General features: G+C 43.2%; 1 protein-coding gene across 5 annotated transcripts in view; it reads left to right on the top strand.

Moving 5' to 3' along the window:
* The window catches only part of CLGN (calmegin), a 414476-nt gene that overhangs the window by 366802 nt on the left and 29038 nt on the right, over positions 1–18636 (top strand). For 4 of the 5 annotated variants that reach the window (XM_033939634.1, XM_033939605.1, XM_033939625.1 and 1 more), the window contains one exon: positions 15261–15393. In XM_033939634.1, the coding sequence (XP_033795525.1) occupies positions 15261–15393 (133 nt within the window). Of the gene's footprint in view, positions 1–15258; positions 15394–18636 lie in introns of those variants that run through there. The other variant, XM_033939642.1, reaches the window with a different exon arrangement.

Below are 18636 nucleotides of genomic sequence, written 5' to 3'. Positions count from 1 at the left end.
AGGATGTCCGGTGCGGTACTTGGAGAGACCCCCCAGGAAAGAGACTTGGGAGTACTGGTCGACAAGTCAATGAAGCCATCTGCGCAATGTGCGGTGGTGGCGAAAAGAATGTTGGGAATGATTAAGAAGGGGATCACGAACAGATTAGAGAAGGTTATCATACTGCTGTACCGGGCCATGGTACGCCCTCTCCTGGAATACTGCATCCAGCACTGGTCGCTGTACATGAAGAAGGACACGGTACTACTCAAAAGGGTCCAGAGAAGAGCGACTAAAATGGTTAAGGGACTGGAGGAGTTGCTGTACAGTGAGGGATTAGAAAAACTGGGCCTCTTCTCCCTGAAAGAGGAGACTGAGAGGGGACCATGATAAAAACATTCAAGATAATGAAGGGAATAGACTTAGTAGATAGAGACAGGTTGTTCACTCTCTCCAAGGTAGAGAGAACAAGAGGCACTCTCTAAAGTTAAAAGGGGATCAATTCCGTACAAACGTAAGGAAGTTCTTCACCCAGAGAGTGGTGGAAAACTGGAACGCTCTTCCGGAAGCTGTTATAGGGGAAAACACCCTCCAAGGATTCAAGTTAAAGTTAGACAAGTTCCTGCTGAACCAGAACATATGCAGGTAAAGCTAGTCTCGGTTAGAACACTGGTCTTTGACCAAAGGGCTGCCGTGTGATCGGACTGCTGGGCATGATTGACCACTGGTCTGACCCAGCAGCGGCAATTCATATGTTCTTATGTACAAACGTAGGAGGGGAAGTATCAACATGAACAACTATTTTTACCGTAAGATGGGTTATTTTGCCACAGAGCTTTGGAGATGGCGGTTTTTTGGTGGCAGTGGGTTGAACTTCTGAGCTTGCCCCTGAGGAAGGACATAAAACAGAGGGTCTCAGTAGGGCATTCAGCTAAGGCAGAAAGATGAAGTTAAGTAAAGAAACAAACAAACATTACAATTTGTAATAATATAGACAACCAATAAGAAATTAAAGCTTAACTTCAACTCAAAAGTCCTCAATACAGGATCCAAGAAGTATATTCAGCGAGCAATTACTAAAAAAAAATCAAAGAAAAAGAAGAAAACAGGAAATTCAATCAGCTGAAGGAAATGTTCAAACTAAACAATAAGCACTCATGCTATCCCTGCTTTCAGGCAAGCAGCTGACAAAAAGTTGTCAGTTGTGTAGGTGAGAGATTAGAGAAACTGGGCCTCTTCTCCCCTGAAAAGAGGAGACTGAGAGGGGACATGACCGAAACATTCAAGATATTGAAGGGAATTAGACTTAGAAGATAGACAGGTTTATTTAACCCTCTCAAAGGTAGAGAGAATGAGAGGGCACTCTCTAAAATTAAAAGGGGATCGATTCCGTACAAACGTAAGAAAGTTCTTTACCCAGAGAGAGGTGGAGAACTGGAACGCTCTTTTGGAGTCTGTTGTAGGTGAAAACACCCTCCAGGGTTTCAAGACTAAGCTGTACAAGTTCCTGCTGAACTGGGACGTACGCAGGTGAGGCTGGACCCATTTAGAGCACTGGTCTTTGACTTGAGGGCCGCCGCGTAAGCGGACTGCTGGGCGCGATGGACCACTGGTCTGACCCAGCAGCGGCAGTTCTTATGTTCTCTATCCTTCATTGACAGACTTCTCATCCCTTATTGCTCTCCAAGAATTCTTCATTCCAGTAATCAAAATCTCTTTCACTACGACATACTTTCTATGACTCGATTACCCCTGTATTTACATGGAGACCCATACTAACAGATTTAAAATAAACTTTAAAATTTTCTTATTTACAGACGCCTACAATATGTAGCTCCCCTAAGAAATAAAATGACCGAAGGAAGAGCATCCTCCCCCACCCCCTTACATACTAAGTTTTTATCCCAGGACCAGCAGGCAGCATATTCTCACATGTGGGTGACATCATCCACAGAGCCCCGGTATGGACACTTTAAAAGTGCGTCACCACTTTAACAAATTTAGAAAGTTTGCGATAGCCCTTACAGCGCATGCCTTCCCACCATGACGTAGGCGCGCAGCTCCTCGCGTTCCATTTTTTCCACGGAGCATTGAAGTTGCGTTTAAGTCTTCATTTTTTGTTGCTTGCCTTCCTGCTCTTGCGCTTTTTTTTTTGTATTTATTTCTTTTCTTTCTCATTAATAATTTTTTTTAAAAAAAGAAAATTAAACTTTTTTCTTTTTAACCGTCCGTGGTTTTCTTTCCTGGTGGGGCCTATAGCCACGCCTCAGCCATCAAGTTCAATTTGGCTAAGACGGTGTTCCCGTCGATTTCACGCCCACTAACAAGTTTCAAAAAGTGCAGTCGGTGTTCTCGTACTATTTCTTTGACAGACCCTCATAGCTGGTGCCTGCAGTGTTTGGGTCCAGAACACCGAGTTCAATCTTGTAAGTGTTCTTCGCTTCAGAAGCGTACCATTAAAAGAATCGCATTCTTCAGCAAGAGAAACTCTTCGGTGTCAGCATCGAAGTCCCCAGTGTCAAAGTCAACGATCCCGCAAGAGGCACCAGCAATGACTCTGATGTCTCAAAACATCACTCCCCTCGGATAAGTAGGCTAAGAAGCAACCACCTTTCCAAACAGGGTCGCAGATCACGAAGGCATCGATTCAATTCATGCCGACCAAGCGTAAATTCCTGCCGTAATTAATACCACTTTCAAGGGGTGCTTCATCATCTGAGTCACCCTCTCTGGAGCGTGTCGCAGCACCTGTGGTATCAGCGATGAAGCCACATGTACTGGTGCTTACTTGAGGCAGAAGCTCAATGCTTTGATCAAGAGGAGCTCGGGGACAAGTTTCAATGACTTCTCCCAAAACTGACTCCTCCAGTACTGACCCAGCCTGAGCCTAACACTGCCAGGATCTCCAGTGCCGTCGATGCTCAATCAGTGCGCCACAAGGACTCTCGACACTGCTCCAGTCCTGCATCGAAGCATCAATCTTCCAAACACTAGTCCCCATCTTCTCAGTATCATTCATCGCAGCATCATTCATTGTCTTCCAGACACTCTGTCAGGAGTTCGATGAAGTCAAGAAAGGTTTCACACAAACGTAAACACTCTGAAATTCCAACACCGGACTAGCATCAGTCGAAGCATCATTCCCCCTCTTTTCTGCTGGACTCTGATCTACAGGATGACTCCAATCCAGATCCTTCGCCTTCCACTACCAAAGCAGATGATTCTCCTGCATCGAAGTCTCCAAGGCATTCTCCAGTTAGAGCTTTTTCTCCCACTTAGAGGCTTTTATTTACTCGATTTATTCGACAATTGGAAAAGGACCTCTCTGTTAAATTGAAGGCAGATTCCAAATTCAGTGCAGAATTTCTGGAAACTTTGGACTACGATCAACCTCCTAAGGAAATGCTCAAACTTCGTTTGCATAGGATTCTGAGAGAGACTGTTTACAACAACTGGGAGTCTCCTCTCGGTACCGGTGGCCACCCAAAAATTGGACACTCTCTATAAGATAATTTCCATTCTGAGATTTGACATACCTCAACTCCCTCATCAGTCTCTGGTGGTGGAGTCTACTCTGAAGAAATCTACTCCATCGAAAGTTTATGCTTCGGTCCCTCCTGGTAGAGAGGGCCATACTGTGGACAGATTTGGTCAACAGCTATACCAGAATTCCATGTTGGCCAATAGAGCTGTCGCCCTATAATTTCTATTTCTCAAGTTATTTGAAACATCTCATCAAGCAATTTCCAGGGTATCAAAAATATATCCCTTCTCATAAACTGAAAGGTTTCCAGTACCTTGTCAACACTATCACTCAGTTGAGGAAATATCTGGTTTGCTCAGCTTATGATGTTTTTGAGCTCACCTCCAGAGCCTCTTCTATGTCTGTGGCCATGAGGAGATTGGCGTGGCTAAGAATCTCTGACATGGACGTTAACCTTTAGGACAGATTAGCCAACATTCCATGTTTGGGTGATGAGCTCTTTGGGGACTCTACAGATACTGCAGCCCAAAAGCTCATGGCCCACGAGACTCAAAGGGACACATTAGTAAAGCCTAAGTCTCTAAGCCCTCTTCATCAAGACCTTTCAGGCCGCCTTCTTCCTCTTACCAGAGGTGCTTTTCAGCAAAAGTCTCTGCACCAGTTAGGCTTCAATAGAAAAAATCAGCAGCGTCCTCCCAAGGCCCAACCCACTGCTCCTACCAAATCAACTCAGTCTTTTTGACCTGCTGTAAGAGAGCATAGTTGCAATCCCTCTACTTCAGAATCTCCCTCAGCCAATCGGAGGTCATCTTCAATTTTATTTCCATCACCTCCGATCTCTGGGCTCCCTCTGGATCATCCTCTAAGAGAGTCTACTTCCAACCCTCATCAATCCTCTCTTCTTCAGGAATTCATTCACTTCTTCTCAACACCATCGAAGAAGTTCTATAGATCAACAGAACCAGGGGTTTTACTCCCACTATTTTCTGATAACGAAGAAGACAGGAGGTCTCTGACCGATTTTGGACCTCAGAGCCCTCAACAAGTTCCTAGTCAAAGAAAAGTTTTGTATGCTATCTCTAGCCACTCTATATCCCCTATTGGCTCACAACGATTGGCTATACTCTCTGGTTCTCATGGAAGCCTACACTCATATCTCGATTCACCCTGCTTCCCAGAAATATCTCAGATTTTGAGTGGCACATCACCACTATCAATACAAGGTACTACCATTCGGCCGGGCATCTTCTCCCAGAGTCTTCATGAAGTGCCTGGTGGTGGTGACAGCGGCTTTGAGGTCTCATGGTCTTCAGGTCTTTCCCTATCTGGACGACTGGCTCATAAAATACCCTTCACATCATGATGTCGTTTTAGTGACAAATCACACCATCTGTTTCTTCAGAACTTGGCATTCGAGATAACTTCCTCAAGTCACAGCTTCATCCGTCTCAAAGGCTTCAGTTCATTGGGACTCTTCTCGACACCACTCAGATGATCAGCGGCAATTCTTATGTTCTTAAGACACTTTACTTCAGCTCTGTCATCAAGTGGACCAGCTCTAGTCCATCTCAGCCAGGTGAATGATGGTTCTTCTCCACCATATGGCCTCTATGGTCCACATGACTCCTCTGGCAAGGCTCCATCTTAGGATACCTCAATGGATTCTGGCCTCACAGTGGTCTCAGGCGACCGATCCTCTTTCAAACACACTTCTGTAATCTCATCTCTTAAATGGTTGCTTCAGTGGTGACTGTAGGGCACATCTGGATAGTCTTCAGACTCAAGGTCATTGGTCCACCAGAGAGCAGAAGTTCCATATCGATCTTCTGGAACTCAGAGCGATTTACTATGCACTCAAAGCTTTCCAGCACTTTTGGACAACTAAGTCCTCTTGCTTCGCATGGACAATCAGGTAGCAATGTACCATATACATTACATTAGTGACTTTTATTCCATCATTACCTTGCGGTTCAAGGTGGATTACATAAGAAGTTATCTGGACATTTCCAGAAGAGTTACAAAGTTGAGCGGGTTACTTCGGGAGATTGAAATGCTTCTTGCGATGGATTTCTTGAATAGCAGGGTTCTTTTCTGAAAGTTTTGTAGTCTGGTGTCATTATCAGTAGATTGGATAGTTGGTGGTCTAGTTTTGCTGCCTGCATGGCCAGTAGGCCATGTGTTTGACGCCTCTGATTGGGGGGAGCATGAATGGTGTCTGGGTTCTCCTTTGCCTGGTTGTGGTAGTTCGGATAAGGCAGTTGTTAAAGTAGGCTGAGCTGTCTCCATTTATGGCTTGAAATAGTAGACAGTAAAATTTGAATAGTATTCTTGCTTGTATTGGGAGCCAGTGTGAGTTGAGGTTTGTGGCGGTGATGTGGTTGTATTTCTTCAGCGAATAGATCAGTCTCAGGGCTGTGTTTTCTACTGTTTGTAGTTGTTTTATCATGACTTCGGGGCCCGGGAGATAGAGGATGTTGCAGTAGTCTAGAAATCCTAGGACTAGGGATTGGACTATGAGCTGGAATTGTTTTCTGTCGAAGAATTTTCGGATTAGCCTTAAGTTTCACATGACCGCGAATGATTTCTACATTGTTTTGTTGATTTAAGCAAACAATGAGACAAGATATCATCTTTGTCTGGAAGCTCAAAAGATTTGGCTTCTCAGAACATCCACCTGAAAGCAGTCTACATTCAAGGGGAACAGAATTACTTAGCAGACAAACTCAGCAGAATTCTTCAGCCTCACAAATGGATGCTCAACTCTGCAGCTCTCCATCCTATTTTTGCTCAGTGGGGCACTCCTCAAGTGGATTTGTTTGCATCTCCCCACAACAAGTTGCCCCAGTTCTGTTCCAGACTTTACTCGCCTCACCGTCTGTAGGTGGATGCCTTTGTACTGGACTGGAAACACAAGTTTCTCTACGTGTTTCTGCTCACTCCTCTAATTCTAAAGACTCTTGTCAAAGCCAAGCAGGAGTCAGCCACCATGATTCTCATAGCTCCTCGGTGGCCCAGGCAGCCTTGGTTCTCCCTTCTACTTCAACTCAGTGTCAAGGAGGCAATAACTCTGCTGATATTTCCATCTCTTATGCAGAGTCAAGGTTCACTTCTACATCCCAACCTTCAGTTTCTACACCTGACAGCTTAAGAACATAAGCAGTGCCTCTGCTGGGTCAGAACAGAGGTCCATCATGCCCAGCAGTCCGCTCACACGGCGGCCCATCAGGTCCAGGACCTGTATAGTAATCCTCTATATATACCCCTCTATCCCCTTTTCTCTTGGGCTGAATGCAGCTGGACTTCATCTTTCTCAGTCTGTAAGACTATATATACCCCTCTATCCCCTTTTCTCTTGGGCTGAATGCAGCTGGACTTCATCTTTCTCAGCTTGTAATACTTATCCTAGAAGCCTCCAGGAAACCAGCTACTCAACAATGTTATCAATAAAAGTAGGCTCATAACGTGTTTCCCCAAAAATAAGACACTGTCTTATTAATTTTGGGCCCAAAAAAGGCACTAGGTCTTATTTCCTAGTCAACCACTCAATCATGCTGAACTGTTTGGAATCAATTGGCATCTCTGGAAACACCCTTACCTGGTTCCGAGGATTTCTCGAACTCCGGTCTTACCAAGTACTCAAAGATGATTATCTCTCCTACAACTGGAACAACAATTGCGGACTCCCCCAAGGCTCCCCGCTCTCACCGACCCTCTTCAATATCTACCTCATCTCATTGGGTCACCTATTACAGAGCTTAAATCTCACTTTCCACATTTACGCTGACGATATCACCATCGTACTGCCACTATCCGATATTTCGCCGAATTTCATCATTCTCCTATCCAACATCCTAAACCAAATAGAACTCTAGATGAAGGCCTACAAACTTATACTGAACACAGAAAAAACCAAATTTTTCCTAGCCTCTCCCAACGAGCAGATAAAGGACAACAAGATTCACGTGAATGGTAAAGTTTACGAAATTGATCAATCTATTAAAATACTCAGGGTTACCCTTGACAGACACCTAACGCTAGAAAACACACTGATCTAATGTTCAAAAAATGTATCTCTACCCTTTGGAAACTTCGCACTATCAAAAAATTCTTCGACGAATCATCCTTTCGTCTACTAGTACAAGCCTCCATCCTGAGTACTCTGGACTACTGCAACATCATATTTCTGGGAGCATACAAAAAGTCCCTCCACAAGCTGAGATAAATCCAAAACACTGCCGTCCGTCTCATCTTCGGACTCAAGAAATGGGAACATATCTCGCCATATCTCCAAATACTCCACTGGCTACCAGTTGAATCCAGAATACTTTTCAAATTCGCCTGCATCAGCTTCAAAGCGATCTTCGGGATGCTACCAACTTACCTAGCTTCCCAATTCCTCACCTACCGTCCAAAAAAGACCTCCCGCAGAACAAACCTCTTTACTTACCCATCCCTGAAATCATGTCACTACAAGAAGTACCTAAACAGAATGCTTTCTTTCCAGGCTGCCCAACTGAACACATGGCTAGCAAAACCAATACTCGAAGCCACATCATACGCGGACTTCAGAAAATCCCTGAAGACCCGCCTCTTCAACATCACCTAAACTCTCCCCCTACCAGATATAACCCTCCTCGAAAGTCCTCCCCTTTCCTCTCCCTCCCCCAATGCTTAATGCTGTACTCTTCTCTTACGCACTTTATACTTATCCTGCTGTAAACAGCATTGATCTCTAGTAATTGTTCATACTGCACCAGCCTATAACACCCTGTATCCTATCGTAAACCAGAACAAAGGAAGTCATCCTGCCACTGTACCGGGCTGTGTACAGTACTGGTCACCGTACCTCTAAAAGGACATGGCAATGCTTGAGGGAGTCCAGAGAAGAGCAACTAAACTGATTAAGGGTATGGAAAACCTTACATACACTGACAGACTGAAGAGGCTGGGGCTGTTCTCCCTGGAGAAGCGGAGACTCAGAGGAGATATGATAGAGACCTTCAAGATCCTGAGGGGCATCGAAAAGGTTGACATGGACAGATTTTTCAATTTGAAAGAAACCACAAGAACAAGGGGTCACTCGATGAAATTGAAGGGGGACAGGTTTAGAACAAACGCAAGGAAATTCTTTTTCACACAGAGGGTGGTGGACACATGGAACACCCTTCCTGAAGCCGTGATAGGAAATAGCACAGTACAGGGTTTCAAGGAAGACCTGGATAGGTTCCTGGAGGACAAAGGGATTGAGGGGTACAGATAAGAGCAGTGGAAGGTTTAGAGATAAGTGTAGAGGTAGGCATAAAATTAGTCAGGGACTGCTGCTCAGGCAATATGCCTGATGGGCCGCCGCGTGAGCGGACCGCTGGGCAGGATGGACCTCTGGTCTGCCCCGGCGGAGGCGACTACTTATGTACTTATGTACTTAAACATCCTGTAACTGTTCTCTTGTAAATACCTTGTACCTTTTGTAAGCACCCAGTACCTGCTCATTTTGTTTTATCCTGTATCTTTGTAAACACCCTGCAACTGTTCTCTTGTTATTATCTGTACCTTATTGTAAACACCCATTACCCTGTATCTTATTGTAAACATCCTGTAACTGCTTTCTTGTTATTATTTATTGTAATCACCCAGTATCTGCTCACTTTGTATTATCCTGTATCCTACTGGTAACACTGTACTTTCGCTAGACACGACTTTCACTGTAAACCGCTTCGAACTTAGGGTATAGCGGTATATAAGAAATAAAATTATTATTATTATTTCCGGGGTCTTATTTTTTTTCATGTACAATGATTATCTCTCCATTCCTCTCCTCCACTCCAATTCTTCCTATTTCCTTTCTCTCCCCCCACATGTGCAGCATCTTTCCTCCCCTCTCACCCATCCCCTTGTGCAGGATCTTTCTATCCCTCCCTCCCATTCCCCTGTGCAGTAGAACCCTTGCAGCTTCTATCCCTCCCATCCCTTGTGTAGAACACTTGCAGTTTCTATCCCTCCCTTCCTCCCATACCCCCATGCAGCATCTTTCTATCCCTCCCATTTCCCCCATCCCGCTGACCCTTCCTCTGTACCACACTCCCCCTCGCTTATCCTTTCATCTCTCCCTCCCATCTGAACCCCAACCGTGAGACCAAAATACCTGGTAACAAATGGCAGCACAGGCTGCATTGCGGTCTTCTCACGCCCGGGTGTTCCTCTGCCACGTTGCTGATGACATCATCAGTGATGTGGCAGAGGAATGCCCTGGTGTGAAAAGGCCGCAATGCAGCCTGTGCTGCCGTTTGTTACAAGGTATTTTAGTCTCACGGTCGTGGTTCAGATGGGAGGGAGAGATGGAAGGGACAGTGGGGGGGGGGGAGGGGAAATGCTGCTGCCGGCAAGTAGGGCTTATTTTTGGGGTAGGGCTTACTTATTTATTCATTTATTTATTTAGCCCGTCCTCCCAAAGGAGCCCAGAACGGGTTACAAGATTACATTCACAGTATAAGTAAGACAAACTGGTGGAAAAAACAAGCTTGGTGTAAATAGAGGTATAAATTTCAGCTTTTACACTATAGTCATAATATACAGATTTGGAGATATAGACAGTGGACATAGGATGTTTTAAAAATTGCAGTATTTTCCGAGAAGACATGGCCTATGGTGGTTTAAATTACATCATTTCCCATACGAACACAGTCTAACTTAAGGTAAAATAGCTCATCAAGAATCCTTCATCTCAAGGTGTGCTCTTAGCAACAAATCAGACCATACTGTTTGTTCAGAATTTGGGATTCGAGATCAATTTCCCCAAATCACAATTTCAACTAACTCAGAAGCTTCAGTTTATAGGAACTCTGCTCGACACAATACAACTCGGGGCATTTCTACCTTAGGAGCATCAGGACGCCCTTATCCAACTTTATCATCAGTTTGTTCAGCTTCGATCACTCTCAGCAAGGCGCATGATGGTTCTTGTAGGACACATGGCATCTACAGTCCATGTGACTTCTTTTGCCAGGCTTCACCTCCAGATCCCTCAATGGTTTCTGGCTACTCAGTGGTCGCAGGCTCATGACTCACTTTTGCAACACATTTCAGTCACATTTTCTGTTCAACAATCATTTCAATGGTGGATGCTTTTTTCCAATCATTCCAGAGTATGTTATTCCACATACCACCTCATCAGAAAGTTCTTACCACGGATTCGTCAACCTATGCTTGGGGAGCTCACCTGGATAGCCTACACACTCAAGGACTTTGGTCTGCCAGAGATTGACACTAGAGAATGACACGGTGACAAAATTCATCACCGTTCCCGTCCCCGTCATTCTTTAAGGAGAGAGGGAAGAATCAAGAGTATGAATGGCCACAACCACTGACCCTCAAGCTTTGCTTTGAAGAATGCTGGTGTAGAAGGACTGAGGTTGAAATAGACACTAGAAAATGACATGGGATTATTTCCCGCGGTTATCCGCGGGGATGGGAACGGTGATGAATTTTCTCACTGTGTCATTCTCTAATTGACACATCATATAAATATGTTGGAAATCAGAGTGATTTTCAAATCTCAAGGCTTTTCAGCATCTTCTAAAAGATCAAGTTCTCTTTGTACGGACAATCAGGTGGTCATGTACTATATAAGCAAGCAAGGAGGAACAGGATCTCTCCTCTGTCAAGAGGCTCAAAAGATTTGGAATTGGGCGATTCCTCACAGCACCTTCCTCAAAGCTGTTTACATTCTTGGGGAACAGAATTCTTTAGCGGACAAACTAAGCCATATTCTTCAACCTCATGAATGGACACTGAACGCAACAGCTCTCCATCCCATCTTCTCTCAATGGGGGACTCCTCAAGTAGATCTGTTCGTGTATCCCTACAACCTCAAGCTGCCCCACTTTTGCTCCAGGCTATATTCTCCTCATCGCTTAGAAGTGGATGCTTTTCTCCTGACTTGGACGCACAAGTTCCTCTGTGTTACCACCCATTCCTCTAGTTCTCAAAATGCTTGTCAAGCTCAAACAGGAGCCTGCCACCATGACTCTGATAGCTGCTTCGTGGCCCATACAACTATGGTACTCCCTTCTACTTCAACTCAGTATCAAGGAGTCAATATCTCTTAAATTTTTCCATTTCTTCTCATGCAGAGTCACGGTTGTCTTCTACACCCCAACCTTCAGTCTTTGCACCTGACAGCTTGGTGTCTCTTGGGCTGACTTCACCTGACGTACAATTTTCTTAGCCTGTCAGAGACATCTTGGATGCTTCCAGAAAACCGGCCACACGACAGTGTTATACACAAAAATGGACCCATTTTTCTGCCTGGTGCATACTTCACCACCAGGATCCACTACCACAAGGATCTGTTTCTTCAGTTTTGGATTACCTCCTGCATTTGTTGCACTCTGGCCTCAAGTCCACTTCCATTAGAGTCCATCTCAGTTCAATTGCTGCTTTTCATCAGCTAGTGGCTAGAAAACCTCTTGCTGCTCATCCTGTGGTTTCCAGATTCATGAAAGGACTTTTCAATGTCAAACCACCTCTCAAACCACCTCCAGTAGTTTGGGATCTTAATGTGGTATTCACTAGATTGATGAAGCCTACATTCGAACCAATGTCTTCGGCTCATCTCAAATATCTTACTTGGAAAGTGGTTTTCCTCATTTCTCCAACTTTTGCTCGCAGAGTGAGTGAACATCAAGCTTTAGTAGTGGATCCACCATTTACAGTGTTCCACCATGACAAGGTGGTGCTTCGCATTCTTCCGAAGTTCTTACCAAAAGCTGTCACTGAGTTTCATCTCAATCCATTGTTCATCCAGTATTTTTTTCCAAGCCTCATTCTCATCCTGAGAAAACTGCTTTTCAAATTCTGGATTGCAAAAGAGCATTGGCCTACTATTTGCAAAGGACTACACTTCCCCCTCCCCATTCTCAGTTTCTGCACTCGCGATTTCACATAATCCCGATATTTTTTTTTTGAGGGGGTAAAACCCATATTTTTGCCTTTCTTCTCCCCCCCCCCCCCTTCCCCGCATCCCGGCCTTACCTGGTGGTCTAGCAGGCTTTCGGGGCAGGAGCGATCTTCCTACGCTCCTGCCCCGAGTAGATCACGAATAGGAAATGGCTGCCGTGAGTTCCCACCGTAGTCTCGGTTGACTTCTTAGCTGGCTTATTGAACTGAGGAGCCACGCGCATACGTTGGGCAGGAAGGCACTCGCGCATGAACAGTGCAGTCCGTTGTGAACTTTCTAAAGTTCTTAAAGTGCTGGTGCACTTATACAGTAATCCGTACCGGGGTTCCATGGATGACATCATCCACATGTGTGAATATCTGCCTGTTGTCCCTGGATAAAACTCAATTTGGTAAGTAACTGCTTTCTATACTCCTCTTGAGTTTTTTTATATATATTTCACAAACGCCAATTCATTTACCTTTATTTTTTCTGCCACTAGTTTGGAGAACCATATCAGTTCCTTTTTCTCTTGTTTGTATTTATTTGCTTCACATAAAGGTCAGTATCTCTATTTATTGCACCTTTCAACTTGGACCACTGTTTTTCCACTTCCCTTATGTCATCCCATCCAATCAGCTCTCTCTTCAGGTACACTCCCATGCTACTAAAGTCCGCATGGTTGAAATCCAGGACTTTGAGTTTTGTGTGGCCATCCTCCTCTTTGGCTGTTATATCAAACCAAACTGAATGATGATCACTACTTCCCAGGTGGGTCCCCACTCAGATATTAGAGACACGTTCACTATTTGTGAACATCGCTTTTTCCCTCATGGGTTCAGTCACCATTTGTCTGAGCAGAACCTCTTAAAAGGCATCCATGATCTCTCTACTTGTTTCTAATTCCGCAGACAGAACTTTTCAGTCTGCATCTGGCAGGTTGAAATCACCCAGCAACAGTACCTCCCCTTCCTTCCCAACCTTTGTATATCTGTAATTGGATCTTTGTCAATTTGCTGCGATTGAGTCAGATGTCTGTAGACAACAACCAAGTGGATAGAAGTTCCATCTTCTCTTTTCAAAACAGTCCATATTGCTGCTCCCTTTCCCCAGGCCCCTTGTATTTGTCATTTGGGTATCTGTTTTTACATAGAGAGCAGCTACACCTCCTTTTTGACCATCTCTGTCCTTCCTAAAAGGATTATAGCCCGGTATGTTAGCATCCCATCCATGGGAATCAATGAACCATGTCTCTAATAGCAACGATATCCAAGTCTGCCTCTAACATTAGGGCTTGCAGATCCTGATTTTTGGTGTTTAGACTGAGCTTTTGTGGTCATTGCTTTCCAGCTACTGTTTCGCAGCAATCTCATTTTTTGTATAGTTTTTAATTTCATCTCGTTTCCTGTTGTATTGCTAGAAAGTGAATTGCTAATATTGTTATTTTCATTGGTATTTTTATTATCATCAAATCTTGTCTTTTGCTGGGGGTGGCCACTGGAAGTAATCTCCATACATATGCCACCCTTACCTTCTAGTTTAAATGTTTAGAAACGTATTGCCTGAATTTCTCAGGAAAAGAGTACAAAACACTAAGAACTTTAATAAGTGGTTCAAAGCATAGTGTCATCAAGAAGGCTTTAGGTACATAGGAGGATGAGGCAATATATGGAAGAACATTGTTAATATTAAAATTTAATATCAATACTTTTAATGATGATGGGGAAGGGTTTAAGTCTCTGAAATTTGAAACTTCCTACAAAGTCCTGGTGGGTAGATGGAAATAATCCACTGGTCCCGGATTTACAAGAAAGAAAATAGCAATTGTAAGAACCTAATCTTTCATTTCTAATAATTGCCTGAGTGATTATTAGAGAGAATATGATATGTAGGTGAGCCTTGTTCCAAGGACATTTTTTTCCTGAAAATATTTAACTAATTTCTAACTGGTAATCATATCAGTTAAAGTTGAGTTAAAAAACTGTGAATTCTGAGATAGAGTTGGCCTTGATAAGATATGAAATAGATATTTGGAATCTAACATGGTATCAATTTGTTTAGAATACTGGAGTTTTGCTTTCTTAATTTGTTTTTTTATAGATGTCAGAATTTTTCTGCCAGACTAGTTATAAGTCTGGATCTAGAGTCTCCATAATCATCCCAATCATCTACAATTGCTCTTTAAATTTAATAGATAAGTTGAACCAGGGACTAATTATCTTTTTAAAAACAGAACGTTGCTTCATAGGAGCTAAATAATCTAAAATTCACCAAGAACATCATAACACCTTTTAAAGAAAGAGGAATCCATTAAAGAAAATAATTAAATTGAAAATTAAAAACAGTCCAGAAAAGTTGTAGCTGAATCTTATCACATACCAGGACTGAAAGTCAGGGTTTATGTGATAACTGGACAGTGAAGGTTAGTTGAGAATAAAGTTAAGTAGGTGGTGATAAGTTCAACAATGGTGACCAGATATTTCTCACAAAATGCGAGGTAGAGGCAAAAACTGATGACCACCTTGATGACTCTTATCAGTGGTATGAGAGGAAAAGCCTAATCCTGATCAAAAAATATAACTCAATGGACATTTCTATTTAATTAGTACCAAGTGAACGTGGAATTAAGTCGCCCTGCTGGGTAGGTGGTCGGTGAAACATTGATCTGAAGGTTCCTTTCATCTTATAAATGTTAATATTAAAATTTAATATCAACACTTTATTTGGCTAATAAGCTGGTCTTTTTATTTTTTGATACATGTATCCAAGTGGCATTCTTGTAGAAATTGTACTATTTTAATATATAAATAGGGTTTGACTTGTTTCTGATTTGAAACTAAAGTTTACTATTGACTGCCTTAGAAAACTGATGAAGATATTAAGAGAAAGCAAGCTGACTCGGTTCTGTGCAGTATCAAAGCAGAACTAGAACAGGAGAAGGAGGAGATAGAGAAAGATGTTAATCTGGAAGAAGAAAAAGAAACATCAGAAAAAGGTAAACTATTTTAATCTTGAAATACGTTTAATATAGCCCAGTGCATGTCAGCAGATTTTCAGTATCTTTAATTTATTTTTAAAAACCACCTTGAATCAAATTATTTAGCTGAGCCTTCATCAATAGTTAAAAACATAAGAATAACCTTACTGGGTCAGACCAATGGTCCATCAAGCCCAGTAACCCATTTTCATGGTGGCCAATCCAGGTCCCTAGTACCTGGCCAAAACCCAAGGAGTAGCAATATTCCATGCTACCAATCCAGGGCAAACAGTGGCTTCCACTATGTCTTTATCAATAACAAACTATGGACTTTTTCTTCAGGAAATTGTCCAAACCTTTCTTGAAACCAGCTATGCTATCCGCTCTTACCACAACCTTTGGCAATGCGTTCCAGAGCTTAACTATTCTCTGAGTGGAAAAATATTTCTTCCTATTAGTTCTAAAAGTATTTCCCTGTAATTCATTGAATGTCCCCTAGTTCTTTGTCATTTTTGATGGAGTGAAAAAATCGATCCATTTGTACCTGTTCAACTCCACTGAGGATTTTGTAAACTTCAATCATACCTCCCCTCAGCCATCTCTTTTCCAAGCTGAAGAGCCCTAACCTTTTGTAGTCTTTCCTCATACGAAAGGAGTTCCATCCCCTTTATCATCTTAGTGCTCTTCTTTGAACCTTTTTCTAGTGCCGCTATATCTTTCTGAGATAAGAAGACCAGAATTGAACGAAATACTCCAGATGTTTGGGTCCAAAAAGTCATCGCAGAGGTTTACTCACTTTCAATTCTGATGAAATGATACCCTCTATCAACCTCCAAGAGTGTCCTCTTTCACACCTCATCAGACGTCCCTTCTTTAGGAAATCGAAGCTTTCGGCCTCTTTTACAAAGCCACGCTAGCAGCTGCATTGCGCTAACGGCCCCGAAGTCCATAGAGATTTAAAGGGCTTCGCGGTTGTTGCTGTGCGGCTTTGTAAAAGAGGCCGTTTGCTTCAACTAAATGACATCGAGGTAATTCCTCCTTCTCTGAAAATTCAGGGGTTCCACTCCAGGTATTTTCTAATTCCAAAGAAGATGGGAGGTCTTCATCCAATTCTCTTCTTCCGCAAATTGAACAAATATCTAGTAAAAGAAAAGTTTTGCATGCTATCCCTGAAGACTTTTTACTCCCTTCTAGAATGAAACAAATGGCTATGCTCTCAAGACCTCAAAGAGGCTTACACCCACATATCCTTACATCCAGCTCACAGGAAGTTCTTGCGGTTACGAATAGCTCAACACTTTCAGTACAAAGTTCTGCCATTCATCCTGACATCTTCAAGAATATTCATCAAGTGCCTAGTGGTTGTAGCAGCAACTCTACGTACTCACGGATTTCAAGTATTCCCATATCTGGACGTCTAGCTAATAAAAGCCAGCTCTCCTCAAGAAGTACTTTCAACAACACAATTGGCCATAAAGTTGTTTCAACTGCTAAAGTTCGAAGTCAGCTTTCTGAAATCTCAACTTGGGGGACACTGTGAGTTGCACTATCGAGCTAGAGACCCATGTCTCCGCGGTGGAGGATTCGTCACAGACCATGTGCGCACAATTGTCGAAGCGACTGAAGGAACACACTGAAAAACTTGAGGATATGGAAAATCTGTCCTGCAGGGACAATCTTTGGTTTATTGGTGTGCTGGAGAACCTGTTGGACTGGCAGCTTAGTTCTTCGCTTAAAGACTGGCTTACCGAGGAGTTCCCTTTACCAGCTAGGATGGGGACTCTCTGATTGGAGTGCGCCCATTGCAACGGCCCCTTCTCATGGTGGTGAAACTCCATAATTATTTGCACAAAGTGGAGATTTTGAGGCAGTACCAGCTCAATCGGGACAGCCTTAAATATGATGGAGTTTTGATACAAATCTTCCAAGATTATTTGGTGGCTTTACAAGATTGTTGGAGGAGATTTCAGCCTTTGTGTGCAGCGAGCGCTTGCAGCTAAAAAGTCTAGATTTTTGTTCTTGTACCCTGCGCTCCTTAAAATACACACGAATGGAGCCTGGCAGTCTTTTGACACAGTGGAGGCGGCCCAAGACTTTGTAGCGTTACTACCTTGAAAGAGTAGATCCTCTATTGCTTGCTAGAGTAGCTCCCTGATTTGGGGGGCAGTCAATTTTGCTGGTTGGTGACAGCTTCTAAGGCCTAGATTCACTAACATGCCCGAATCGGAACAATCTGCTTATGACTTTGGGCCTTCATTGCTCCAGGCACATTTACTTAAATTATGAATCCACCGGGGACAGAGAATGTGCCTCCTTATAATAAGTCAACAGCGAAAGGCAGTATATCAAAAACCATTATCCTTACTCTTTCTACATAAAACTCCATGGGTAGGTCAGGAGAAACTCGTTTACTAACAAACTACCATAATAATCTATGCACACAATAAATAAACTTTGCTGCTGCCTTAGCTCGTTGTAAATAAACCCTTAGCTACTTCTCTTGCTCCTGCTGGACTAGCTGCAGACTGCCACACCCTTCACCCGGCTTTTGTTAGCTCAGTCCTTTTGGAGTTCCACCCCTATCAGGCATTCGAATCGGAAATCGGGCAGCACTAGCTAGCACAACTCTGTACAAGATATTAATCAGATACATATCAGCAGCTCCAAAACAGACCCTAGGCCCAAATTCACTAAACAAACTGGCGAGGGGGGGGGTCTGACTGGAAGTGCTACAATGTCCTCCAGCTCCCCCCTGGAAGCACTTGTGGCATCTGTACTGAAGCGCTTCACGTCCAACTTTGCGCCAACTCCCAATTTACGGAACAGATCGAAGGAGTCCATGCTTCCCCAGCATGCCTGAGAGGGGTGGGACTCCGAAAGGACCGAACAGAAGTGAGCTAACAAAAGGTAGAAACAATAATTTTATTTTCTGTTTTGTGATTACAATATGTCAGATTTGAAATGTGTATCCTTCCAGAGCTGGTGTTGGACTGCGAACATGAGCTAGAATTTAATAGAGAGAGGAAAAGTCTTTTTTGTTTGTTTATTTTGTTTACACCACAGGACCAGTGTGGGTAGGAGAGGGCAAAGGGGGTGAAGAGGCTATAAAATAAACCCACCAGGATGTTTTGAAAAAAAAAAACACCCAATTGGGCAGGAAAATCGAATCGAAAAATTGATTCAATAGGTTGAATTGAATCAAAATTTTTTTTCCTAAATCGGGCAGCACTAGTGATATCTGCTTCTAGCATTTAGTAACTT

Source organism: Geotrypetes seraphini, chromosome 1, assembly GCF_902459505.1.
Source record: "Geotrypetes seraphini chromosome 1, aGeoSer1.1, whole genome shotgun sequence".
NCBI classification, from domain to species: domain Eukaryota; kingdom Metazoa; phylum Chordata; class Amphibia; order Gymnophiona; family Dermophiidae; genus Geotrypetes; species Geotrypetes seraphini.
Note: the sequence above shows the minus strand (reverse complement) of the source record. Positions and strands in the feature narration are given on the sequence as shown.